General features: G+C 40.9%; 2 protein-coding genes across 2 annotated transcripts in view; both read left to right on the top strand.

The window, feature by feature from the left end:
• The window catches only part of LOC130470129 (uncharacterized), a 35,599-nt gene extending 27,891 nt beyond the window's left edge, over positions 1–7,708 (top strand). Inside the window, exons 2-3 of the mRNA XM_056839731.1 lie at positions 4,277–4,388; positions 5,535–7,708. Coding sequence (XP_056695709.1) covers positions 4,277–4,388; positions 5,535–7,708 — 2,286 coding nt within the window. The remainder of the gene's footprint in view (positions 1–4,276; positions 4,389–5,534) is intronic.
• An 87-nt stretch (positions 7,709–7,795) lies between these two features.
• Positions 7,796–8,862, top strand: LOC110779477 (uncharacterized). The gene is made up of 2 exons (XM_056839732.1): positions 7,796–8,309; positions 8,354–8,862. The coding sequence occupies exons 1-2, from the start codon at positions 7,796–7,798 to the stop codon at positions 8,860–8,862; spliced, it is 1,023 nt and encodes a 340-aa protein (XP_056695710.1).
• The last annotated feature ends 3,554 nt before the right edge of the window (positions 8,863–12,416 follow it).

The following is a 12,416-nucleotide window of genomic DNA, read 5'->3' on the forward strand; positions in this document are numbered from 1 at the left end:
AATCTTGGTTTAGTATTAAATGATGAGTCCCTTCAATTTGACGATATATTCAAGATAGACTGTCAGGACCAGTCCTGTGACTAAGAAATGTCTATCAAGTGAACTTGAATGTCAAAGGTTGAAAATGGTCCCTGGTCGGAGTTTTCTATAAAATTGGACGCATAGAAAACGTTAGACGATTAGAATGCAAGATGACTAGTAGTTCTGTTTCTTGAACTATGTGGACATGGGAATGTCATAATCATTTGCATAGATACTTACTTTGGGAAGACTAGTATCGGACAAGACCTATGAAACTTTACTGTAAGAGATGAAAATCTGTCATAAGTAAATTTCATTAAAATTATTAGACACTAAATCCTCAATACCTGAGTGATTTGAGATTACTTGTTTGAGAACTGGTTGCTTTGACGTTGACCAACCGTCGCACCGTAAAAGGAGGCTATAAAGGCAACGCTCAGGTAATCACCTATCAAACGAAGTCTAATCTCAAGATCGCAAGATTGGGATTGTCCTCCCATAAATCGGGATGAGATGCTTAAAAGTTGTACAAGGCCACTCGGAGAGCTAGAAACTGTGAAATGCATGGCCGTGCTCGGATGAATCATAGGCTATGATTATCTCTTTATTTGATCAGTTGAACTCTGAAACCGAGAAACACCTCTGGACATAATAAGGATGACAACTCTTACCTTATGTTCAAGAGCAAGCATCGAGCGACAAAGGAATTAGGAAATGCACACTTGTCCCTAAGGACAAGTGGGAGACTGAAGGAAATAATGCCCTTGGTCCAAGTATGCATTCTATGTTAGGTCTAATAAATGCGGTTCAGTATTAATTAACAAGTTAATAATTCAGTGAGATCAAGTGAGCTGAATGCCTAGCTAGAGGCCGCTTCAGTTCAAGTGGAATTAATGATATTAATCCACAGCTTACTCTTGACTGAACCCGTAGGGTCACACAAATAGTACGTAAACGGATCAAGTATTTAATGGCATTAGATACTCCATCTATGGATATTCGGAATCGACGGATCTTGGTTTCAGTGGGAGCTGAGATCGTCACAGGCAAGAAATGAATACTCCGGAAACGATGATATTGCCGGAAACGAAAATATGGATCGTATCGGAAATATAAATATTATCTAAGTCGTAGATGTTGCCGGAAACGGAAACATGGTACGTATCGGAAAATATTATCGGAAATGGAAATATTGCCAGAATCGGAAATATTGCCGGAAACGGAAATATTGTCAGAATCGGAAATATTTGTTCGAAACGGAAAATAATTCCGGAATCGGAAATGTTAAATATTGTTCGTATCGGAAATGAATTCCGGAATCGGAAATTTAATCGGAAGCGTATCGTACGAATAAGCATCGGACGAAGCCTGCCGGACGAGGGCCCAGCTCGAAGCCAGGCCATCGCCCAGCAAGCCAAACGCGCGCCACAAGCCCAGCCAAGGCAGTGCCCAGGCCTACCGCAAGGCAGGCCCAGCGCGCGCCAAGGCCGCGGCTGCGTGGGCCTCGCTGCGTGGGCTGCTACTCGCACGCACACGCCTGGGCGTCCCATCGTGGCTGCCGTGTGTGTGTGTGTGAGTTTGTGTTCATGCACGATTCCTAAAACGTGCAGAGTTCGGTTAATGATTAAATTCCTAATTCTATTTGATAAATTAATTAATTAGAGTTCTTGTAGGATTCTAAGTTTAATTAATTCGTATCCTAATAGGATTCCAATTCTCTTTTCATACCCCTATAAATATGTGGCCTGGGTTCACAATTTATAACGAGTTTTCAAGTATTCAAAGTGAGTTTTTGAGAGAAAAATTCAGTCACACATCTTGCTCAAAAGTGCCGAAAATTCTAGTACCCTAAGGGCGATTCTAGTTGGTCAATCTTAAGGCGGATCCGGACGTGCTGTGGACTATCTACGGAGGGACGACACTTGGAGTCCTAAAGACTTGTTCTTGCTCGGTTCGGGCGCAGCTAGGGAGGGCACGCAACAAAGAGTATGCATCTAAATTATGCTATATGATTATGTGTAAATAATATGTATTCCTGGGTTAATGGTTGTTTCCGCATGATTTATGTAATATCATATGTATCATAACCTAACAGCAATGTCATAATCATTTGCATAGATACTTACTTTGGGAAGACTAGTATCGGACAAGACCTATGAAACTTTACTGTAAGAGATGAAAATCTATCATAAGTAAATTTCATTAAAATTATTAGACACTAAATCCTCAATACCTGAGTAATTTGAGATTACTTGTTTGAGAACTGGTTGCTTTGACGTTGACCAACCGTCGCACCGTAAAAGGAGGCTATTAAGGCAACGCTCAGGTAATCACCTATCAAACGAAGTCTAATCTCAAGATCGCAAGATTGGGATTGTCCTCCCATAAATCGGGATGAGATGCTTAAAAGTTGTACAAGGCCACTCGGAGAGCTAGAAACTGTGAAATGCATGGCCGTGCTCGGATGAATCATAGGCTATGATTATCTGTTTATTTGATCAGTTGAACTCTGAAACCGAGGAACACCTCTGGACATAATAAGGATGACAACTCTTACCTTATGTTCAAGAGCAAGCATCGAGCGACAAAGGAATTAGGAAATGCACACTTGTCCCTAAGGACAAGTGGGAGACTGAAGGAAATAATGCCCTTGGTCCAAGTATGCATTCAATGTTAAGTCTAATAAATGCGGTTCAGTATTAATTAACAAGTTAATAATTCAGTGAGATCAAGTGAGCTGAATGCCTGGCTAGAGGCCGCTTCAGTTCAAGTGGAATTAATGATATTAATCCACAGCTTACTCTTGACTGAACCCGTAGGGTCACACAAATAGTACGTAAACGGATCAAGTATTTAATGGCATTAAATACTCCATCTATGGATATTCGGAATCGACGGATCTTGGTTTCAGTGGGAGCTGAGATCGTCACAGGCAAGAAATGAATACTCCGGAAACGATGATATTGCCGGAAACGGAAATATGGATCGTATCGGAAATATAAATATTATCCAAGTCGTAGATGTTGCCGGAAACGGAAACATGGTACGTATCGGAAAATATTATCGGAAATGGAAATATTGCCGGAGTCGGAAATATTGCCGGAAATGGAAATATTGTCAGAATCGGAAATATTATCGGAATCGGAAAATAATTCCGGAAACGGAAATATTAAATATTTGTTCGAAACGGAAATTAATTCCGGAATCGAAAATATTAAATATTGTTCGTATCGGAAATATATTCCGGAATCGGGAATTTAATCGGAAGCGTATCGTACGAATAAGCATCGGACGAGGCCTGCCGGACGAGGGCCCAGCACGAAGCCAGGCCATCGCCCAGCAAGCCAAGCGCGCCACACGAACAGCCAAGGCCACGCCAGGCCCAGCGCAAGGCCAGGCCCAGCAGGCCGTGGCAGCGCGCACAGCGCGCACAGCGCGCGCAGCTGCGAGCAGTGGGCTGCGAGCATTGCTGCAGCTCGCGTGGGCTTGTAGCTCGCGTGGGCCGTGCGGCCGTGTGGGTTGTGCGCGGGCATGGCCTGCACGCTTGCGGGTCATGCTCGCGTAAGTGTTTGTGTTCGCATACGAAACCTAAAACGTGCAGAATTCGGTTAATGATTAAATTCCTAAATCTATTTGATAAATTAATTAAATAAGAGTTTTATTATAATTCTAATTTAATTAATTCGTATCCTAATAGGATTCCAATTCTCTTTCCATACCCCTATAAATATGTGGCCTGGGTTCACAATTTATAACGAGTTATTCAAGTATTCAAAGTGAGTTTTTGAGAGAAAAATTCAGTCACACATCTTGCTCAAAAGTGCCGAAAATTTATAGTACCTTAGGGGCGATTCTAGTTGGTCAATCTTAAGGCGGATCCGGACGTGCTGTGGACTATCTACGGAGGGACGACACTTGGAGTCCTAAAAACTTGTTCTTGTTCGGTTCGGGCGCAGCTAGGGAAGGCACGCAACAAAGAGTATGCATCTAAATTATGCTATATGATTATGTGTAAATAATATGTATTCCTGGCTTAATGGTTGTTTCCGCATGATTTATGAATTGTCATATGTATCATAACCTAACAGTTGCTGGCATATGGCCTGAAGCCACCTCATCGAGTGAATCTAGCAGCCCACATATTGTAGTTTCTGGGAAGTCTAATGAGTCTCATAGGGTTATGCATTTTTACGGTTGCTATGACCCTCTTCAATATCCACTATTGTTTCCGTGTGGGGACTGTGGTTGGAACCAGGGGCTCAGGAAGATGTCCACTGGTGGAAGACATCAACTACGAACCCAACAAGACCCGGTTGTGTCTTGTGCTGTGCACACTACTGAGGAGCTCTTGTTCGAGGAAGCTATACGTATGCTTTTAATTCACTGCATATTCTGCAATCTGTGCTTACATTTTCTTCAAAACATACTAGAAATGACACTTCATCTTCCAATAGTATTGACACATTTTTTTTTGGCTGTTTTTAATTAGGCTTGCTCTATCTTCTAATTTATTATTTTTTAACAAGTTGAATCCATCTAATTAATTTTCAACAAGTATAAAAAATAAAGCAAATGTATCATTGCCTAACTAATTCCTAACCTTCCTTTTTTCCAAAGCCGTTAAATGTGTTGTCATTATTGGTAATTTTAGGGTATGTATCGATTACACTTGGGTTTATAAAATGTTGGGGTTCATAGTACGTATGGTTCGATGGTTACTATTTATGCAATGGATTTAAGTATGTTATTATTGTTAGTGATCTACTTACGCATTTGTGCCCTCTGATGGGTAAAGTCAAACCTTGGTTTCTCAGGGAACCCAAGGTATGGTCTGCTGATTGTTGTGTTTGCTTTGCTGGTAGTGCAGTCGGTTTAGCGTAGGCCTGATTGATTTGCCTTTGGTCTGGTTTGCTGGGACTTAAATTGCTAGGAGTAGTATTGTTCAACTTTTATGTGAGCGCCATGTGATTCAACTTCTTTATGGCAGTAATACTTTTATACCTAAGGCGCTTACATATTTGTTTGCCTTATTTGTGATTCTTGCATCAGACCTCAAATCTATTATACTAAAATCATATATTTGTTGTATTTGCTTGCGTGTGGAACTGATGCTTTTATTCATATTCGTTGAGCTGCCATCTGTTCAGCTTAAACTTTTCAGTCCTATGATGTTTCTGCCGCATCCCCTCAACACACCTGATCACGTTTTGCCTATAGGATTGCATGCATTTACTCTTGATTAATCTCCTAATAACGCTGGTTGCTATATATTTTAACGAATAGGTTATAACCATGGTCGTTTCTTGCACATTAGTATTTTCCAATTGTTTCAAGTGCCTCACTCTTTATTGTCCATTTCATACATGCACTGCAGTGTGTCGTGTGTGCCGTGTGGGTGTTTATCAGGAAATCATTATAACTTCAGCTACTGCTTACATGCCATTCCAATGTACACACTATTCTTTTACTCTTACCAGTTGCTTATCTTCCGTACGTGTTCCTTCTGTTTGCAGGTGCCACTGGAGCTCATACCAAGGCAGACAAACATATCTCAGCAAGAGAATATTATGCATATAAACTCCAAAGTCGGCCACAAAATCTTCTCCTCAGAGCTGGCCGTTGTTTTCAGCAATATATCGTGGATATGTACGTGAAAGTTGAAAACACTCGCCTTGATTTTTTCCGGAGGAACCAGGCTACTATACGGGCAGACCTCTACCAAGGTATCCTAGACACCGTAGAAAGTGGGGAAACAAATGCAGCGAATGTGGGGCATCGTGTTGTGCTACCCCCTACTTTCATTGGCGGGCCTCGGGATCTTAAAAAAAGGTACTTGAATGCAATGGCGCTGGTGCAGCGGTATGGGAAGCCAGATTTGTTTGTCACAATGACATGCAATCCTAATTGGCCTGAAATAAAACAAGAATTGGCCACTGGAGAAGAAGCGCAAAACCGGCCTGATCTGGTTTCGAGGATATTCAGGGCCAAGTTGCTAGCTCTTAAGAAGCAGATAATGGAGAAACACGTGTTTGGGAAGGTTGCTGCAATGATTTACGTCGTTGAGTTTAAAAAACGGGGCCTTCCTCATGCACATTTCTTGATCATTCTAAAACCTGAATTCAAAATCAAAACTCCTGCTGATTACGACAAGTTTGTATGTGCTGAAATTCCATCTGTGGACAACCCTGGACTCAGAAAAATCATCCTCAAGCATATGATGCACGGCCCTTGTGGTCACTTGAACCCTCAATGCCCTTGCATGAAACATAAGATCCATAAAAACAAATGTAAAAGCGGGTATCCAAAACAGTTCTGCCCTGAAACGACAAACAATAAAGATGGGTTCCCTTTGTACAGGCGAAGGGACACCGGTGATGCAGTTTCTATCCGTAAGGCAAACCTTGATAATAGGTGGGTTATCCCGTATAATCCATACCTATCATCTCTGTTTGACTGTCATGTAAATGTTGAGGTTTGTTCAACCATCCAGGCAGTTAAGTACCTCTACAAATATGTGTACAAGGGCCATGATAGGATCTCTTTCAATGTTGTGCAACCTGGTGAGCAGAGGGATGTTGACGAGATAGACCAGTTCCAATCTGGTAGGTGGGTTTCTCCTTGCGAGGCTGCGTGGAGGATCTTTGGGTTTGATTTGTATGAGATGCATCCGGCCGTCCTTCCACTCCAGGTCCACCTACCTAACATGCACACAGTTCAGATAAGGCCCCATGAACGGCTTGATGCTGTTGTTGCAGCTGACAGACATTCCCGGACTTCTTTGACTGAATTTTTTAAGGCAAAGGCTGCAACCCCAGATGGCACAGGGTGCCTGTACAGCCGTTTTACAGAAAGGTATAGATGGGATAGTGCTGCAAAACAGTGGTTCTTGAGGAAAAACAAAACTATTGTTGTCGGTCGGTTAGCTTTTGTTAGTCCGTCTGAAGGAGAGCGTTACTTCCTGAGGTTATTGCTCGTTCACGTCCCTGGCCCTAAGTCATTCGAAGATCTATTAACAGTTGCTGGGTATAGATGCGCAACTTTTCAAGAAGCAGCCCTTAAACGCAACTTGCTTGAAGAAGATGAATCAGTTGATCTTTGCTTAGCTGAAGCGTGTGCCGTACAGATGCCTGGTGCTCTGCGTAGTCTCTTTGCCACTGTCCTCATTTTCTGCCAACCGAGTAACCCCAGTGCGCTCTGGCTAAAGTACTATGCTGCACTGTCAGAGGATTTCAGCCATCAATTTCCAGATTCTGAGGCTAAGATCAAGCAACTCACAGCTACGTCAGTTGAGCAATCCTTGGAAGAAATGGGGAAATCGCTCAAGACTTTTGGCCTGGACCACTTGCTTGAGCCTACTGATGATGAACTTGCAAGAATACGAGATATAATTGATGCCCTCGATGCACCAATTCCTGACCACTGCATCCGCTGTCGTGAAAGTCTCAACCCGGCACAACAAGAAGCATTCACCTGCATCATTGACCATGTTAAACAAAAGAAACCTGGTGCATTCTTTATAGATGGCCCAGGCGGAACAGGTAAAACCTTCTTGTACAATGCCCTGTACGCAGAGATACGTCTCATGGGCTTGATCGTGCTTCCAACTGCTACATCAGGCATAGCTGCAGCCAACATACCATCCGGAAGAACAGCACATTCCAGGTTTAAGATTCCTATAGATACTTAAGCTTCACTAGCCTGCGATGTGCCCAAACAAGGTAGCCTAGCTGCATTGATAAAGGAAACAACGCTCATCATATGGGATGAGGCTTCAATGGCCAGGAAAGAAAACGTTGAGTCTCTAGATTTACTACTTAGAGATTTGTGTGATGAAAACCAACTCTTCGGAGGTAAGCTTGTTGTTTTTGGGGGAGATTTCCGTCAAGTTCTTCCTGTCCTTCCCCACAGAACACAACGAGAAGCAGTTGGTGTGAGCTTGGTCAGTTCTGTACTGTGGCCTAAGTTAACAAAGTTCCGTCTCACAGAAAACATACGGGCCCGAGAAGATCCCCAGTTTTCAGCATTCTTGCTTGCTTTGGGAAATGGAGAACTACAGACTGCTGAAAATAACTACGTACAGTTACCAAGTGAAGTGCTAAAGCCTTTGGAGGATGGCAGGGACCCAATAACAGACCTGACCTCACTTACATTTCCCGAGTTAGACCTTCGCAACTTTAGCTCAGACATATTTACAACAAGAGCAATACTCACTCCAATGAATGATGATGTTGATTCCATAAACACGGAGCTGATAAAGAAATTCCCAGGGCAACCAGTTATGTATAAAAGTTTGACATGGTGCTTGATGATAATTGCAATGTCTATCCGACAGAATTCATCAACACATTGTGTCCTGGTGGGATGATCCCTCATGAGCTCGTCCTAAAGGAGGACAGTCCAGTTATTTTGCTTCGGAATATTTTGCCATCGTCCGGCTTGTGCAATGGTACACGACTAATCTGCAAGGGGTTTTCCCCCAACCTCATTGAGTGTGTTATTATAACTGGCCACCACAAAGGGAAGCATGTCTTCATACCACGTGTAAAACAAAGGCCTTCACCCTCCTCTAAATATCCAATTTTCTTTCAAAGGAAACAGTTCCCTGTGAAACTCAGCTTCGCAATGACAATTAATAAATCTCAAGGCCAAACATTAAGTCAGGTGGCTATTTACCTGCCCCGCCCATGTTTTTCACATGGCCAGTTGTATGTGGCCTTGTCCCGTGCAAGGCAAGCACGCCAGGTGACTGTCATTTCACCTGACACTTCACAACGGCTAGCTGGAACACACGTTGAGAATGTCATATCTTATGAGGTCCTGCAGATGGCTGGAATTATCTAGGTACTGCCTGCACATGTAAGTTTTACTATGCTTATGTGCTTTATATTCTTTGTTTCCACCTTACCAGTGGCAACCATAGTCCAACCATAGTCCTCGTGCACTGACATTTAGTTATTGGTTTTTGAAATTGCCTTCAAGAATGCATAGGTTAAAGGGCCATTAAGTATGATTAATTACTTTCTTCTTTTGCTAGCTTCCACATCCAATTTGGTTGGCATTTCCTGTTTCATTTATTTTTTTTGCTTGTTTTGTTCTTTTCCAGAACACCTTCCCCAGAACCTTATAGGCTTTAATATGACACATGCTTTCGCCAGTGGGGGCTGAAGTTCTTACACGGAAATTTGGTGAGTTAGATCAGCAGATGACTGAAGAGGATCGGTTTTTTGTCACTTGTGATTTGTCTTACGTTTAGTTTCTGTCATATTGTACAGCTTCTCTAATTTGGTATTTGTCTTGCATATTATAGGAGCACATTCTGCCACAGGTTTTATAGTGCGTTTGATGATCAGTTTGCTATCATGGATGTGCTCTTGAAAGGAAAAGACTCAGTTGCACTTCAAGTAAGAGCGGATTTAAGCCTGTATTAATAGCCTGGAAGCATATTGTGCTTCATAGTGCATCTTTATTTTGTTGACAAGAGGTAATATTTTGATGATGGTTTCTGCATTGATATTTTGGGTTAAGTATGATTACCTTTTTTTTGTGAGGGGGAGGGTGGGCGCATTAAGAGCATATTTCATAGTGGAAATTTCTCTTGGAAATAACTTCAATGTTTCTAATTTTAGCAAAAGCTTGATTTATTACTTTGTCTAATTGGCGCCCAGAAAAACAAATTTACACTTCCATCGAGACATGATTTCCATTTTCATATCTATTTCTGAAAAAGCAATTGCTAAATGTCATTTCTGCTTGTTTCAAGTGCACCATATATATGGTGACTGTATTTGCAAGAAGGCTTCAAAGACAATTTAAAATCTCACTTAATATGTTTGTTTCACCTGGTTAAATAAGTTAACGGAATAGCATTGTCATATGGTAAAACGATAATGTAAAAGCATTAATAGATAAATACACACAACACTTGCAAATTTAGGGAACATGAATAACACCTCTTTATAATGGTTCTAACATTAGGATACATTGGATCGAAGGTAGCTCTCTATACATTATAGGGGAAAGACATGACGGACGGTCTGATCAAGCATGTGCCTGGGCAGGGCCAGTCACAGGGCAACCAATGCAACCAAAACAAGCTCATAATAGAGCTGTCCAACGGTTACCTTTTGTTGCTCATGTAATGCTGGTCCTTAGATGGTTTGTGATTTTGAAGGCACGTAACCAAGGGGGAAAGCCAAACGAACTGGGAATTCGTGGTGTCAACCCTTAGTTTCATAAACCTTCGCCTTCATCAAACCTACACATGGTCTGTAATTTAACTGCATGTCGTATTAGTATCGACAGTACAGCAGACCATGGTTCTTAGTATCGAAAGTACATCAGACCATTCGTTTTAATTGTGATGTTTCTGTAAGTATCCAGGTACTCATACACCATCTAAGCATGATCAATGCGATCTGTTTTGTACCATATGGTACAACAGAAGACCCGATCTTGACATCACTTGCCATTTCAGGAGCGTTTAGTTTTGGGGCTTTTAGGTGAACGGGAGCTTATTGCCCTTCAAAAAATTATATACCTGAAGAGGCTTTGTTTAAGGGGTGGGTTTAGTCTGGGCTTGAATAGAGGATAGATGAGAGAATGAGTTGAGGGAAGGTTGCTTATTATAGGGGGAATATGCTCATACAGCTGTTAATTAATATTATATAATGATGCAAACTGATAGGTGGGCTTTATGTATTCACACAGTGGAGGGCAGGGAGGCCCAACCATGAATAAGGTTGGATTCCATGTGTATCAGCCTGATTTATGCAGTGAAGTCGGCAAATTGAGGCCACCCAGATTAGTGCTTTAAATGAAATATTGACCAGAATCAGTTATTCCCAAAGTGCATGTTTTTTGTGTAAGTCATGGACATCAGTGTTCCCTCCATATGTGTTAGTCTTCCTTCTGCTGCTTCATTCCCAATGCATACCTGCCAATCCAAAATTGGAGTTTTGGAGTATCTAACATCAAGATTCTACAAACTTTGTTATGTTCTCATCTTTGGTAGCAATTAATATATACAGTCATCTACAATATGGAATCGAAGTGATATTGCTTTTATTCTTTGCAAGCAGTTTATGGTTCTCGTTGTTCTACGACATACTCTTCTACCTTATACACCATGAGTTACCTTCAATTCATCCCTTTTATAATGCACTGTTTGGTGGTATGCATAGTGGATAATTCACTATAACGTTCAATACATTAAGATGCCTGAATACCAACCAGTGGTAATGAGACATGTTCTGATTCCATCTGGTATACGTAGAGTAAAATGCCAATTCTGAAATAATAGTTAATTATTTAGTGAATAACAATAAGGAGTAAACAGGTAATTCCTAAAATATAATAAAAGAAAAGCATACAAGTTGGAATAAACTGATATGCTAAAAAGGGTTAATGTACAGAAACTGAGAAATAGAAACATGCAAGAATTCATCAACTCTATAATATGGAAGTGGCTTCAGGTTTTAACAAAAGTACGAAAGGGGTGAAACACGAGAAGCTGAGACTGAAGTCCAAGCCGAGCTCTTGATCCGTCTTCAATCAGGTATCTTAAACTTCTTATTTCTCTTCTTTTTCCTGTTTTTCCAAAGTTTATGATCTGACTTATGCACAAATGAATGACCATTCCGTTAAATCTGACTTAGGCAAATTGTTACAAGGTACTGCGGGATGTGATGCTTGTTGGCGGTGTTATATACAAAAGAGGTTGCAGCTTAAGTTGGCAGGTCAGTCTCTTTACTTGGACTGGTAGTCAGTAGATTTCTTGAATTTGTTGCTTTATAACCAAGGGTCTTCAACCTTGATGGAACTCGTCCGAAAAAGGTTAAATAAGAGATTTGTGAAATTATTATTTCTAATATGACAGTGAACAAATATAAGCTTGAAGAAACTCCATTAATGGAGGTCTACGAGACTACGACCTTGATTTCTATAACAATGATGATACAAATTGTGGATGCTCATAATATTATTGTAAAAGAGATTTGGTGATGGATATGAAGAATGTTAGGTCTGTTAGGGTGGTCTGTTGGCCGTGATATTGAAGGTTATCCATCAACAATAATGGAGATGGGGAAGGATAAGAGAATGGGGTTTGTTATTTTTATTTTTATTTACTTTTTAACAAGGAGGATTTAGAGAATTAGGTAGACTTTAAATTAAAAAAATACTTGTATTTAAGAGTAATACAAAACAGTTTTGCGGTAGTTTTGAAAAAACAAAAATAAAAACATAAACTAATTTTAAGTTTTTTAAAAATTAAAAACTAAAAAACAACAATGATGTCGAATTTAGTTTTTAGGCCTAAACAAGATTGAGGGGTTTTAATGCAATTGAATTTTCTGGAGCTCAGTTTCTAATTTTCACGGGTTAAGGTGCATGTACTC

The sequence above is a fragment of the Spinacia oleracea genome, chromosome 3 (genome assembly GCF_020520425.1).
Source record: "Spinacia oleracea cultivar Varoflay chromosome 3, BTI_SOV_V1, whole genome shotgun sequence".
Classification (NCBI taxonomy): Eukaryota; Viridiplantae; Streptophyta; class Magnoliopsida; order Caryophyllales; family Amaranthaceae; genus Spinacia; species Spinacia oleracea.

What these genes read in the sequence shown, in the direction of transcription:
- LOC110779477 (XM_056839732.1), top strand. Translation starts at nt 7,796, where the DNA reads ATGGCCAGGAAAGAAAACGTTGAGTCTCTAGATTTACTACTTAGAGAT. An exon ending in GCAACCAGTTATGTATAAAA is followed by an intron (nt 8,310 to 8,353) that starts GTTTGACATGGT and finishes TCTATCCGACAG; the next exon opens with AATTCATCAACACATTGTGT.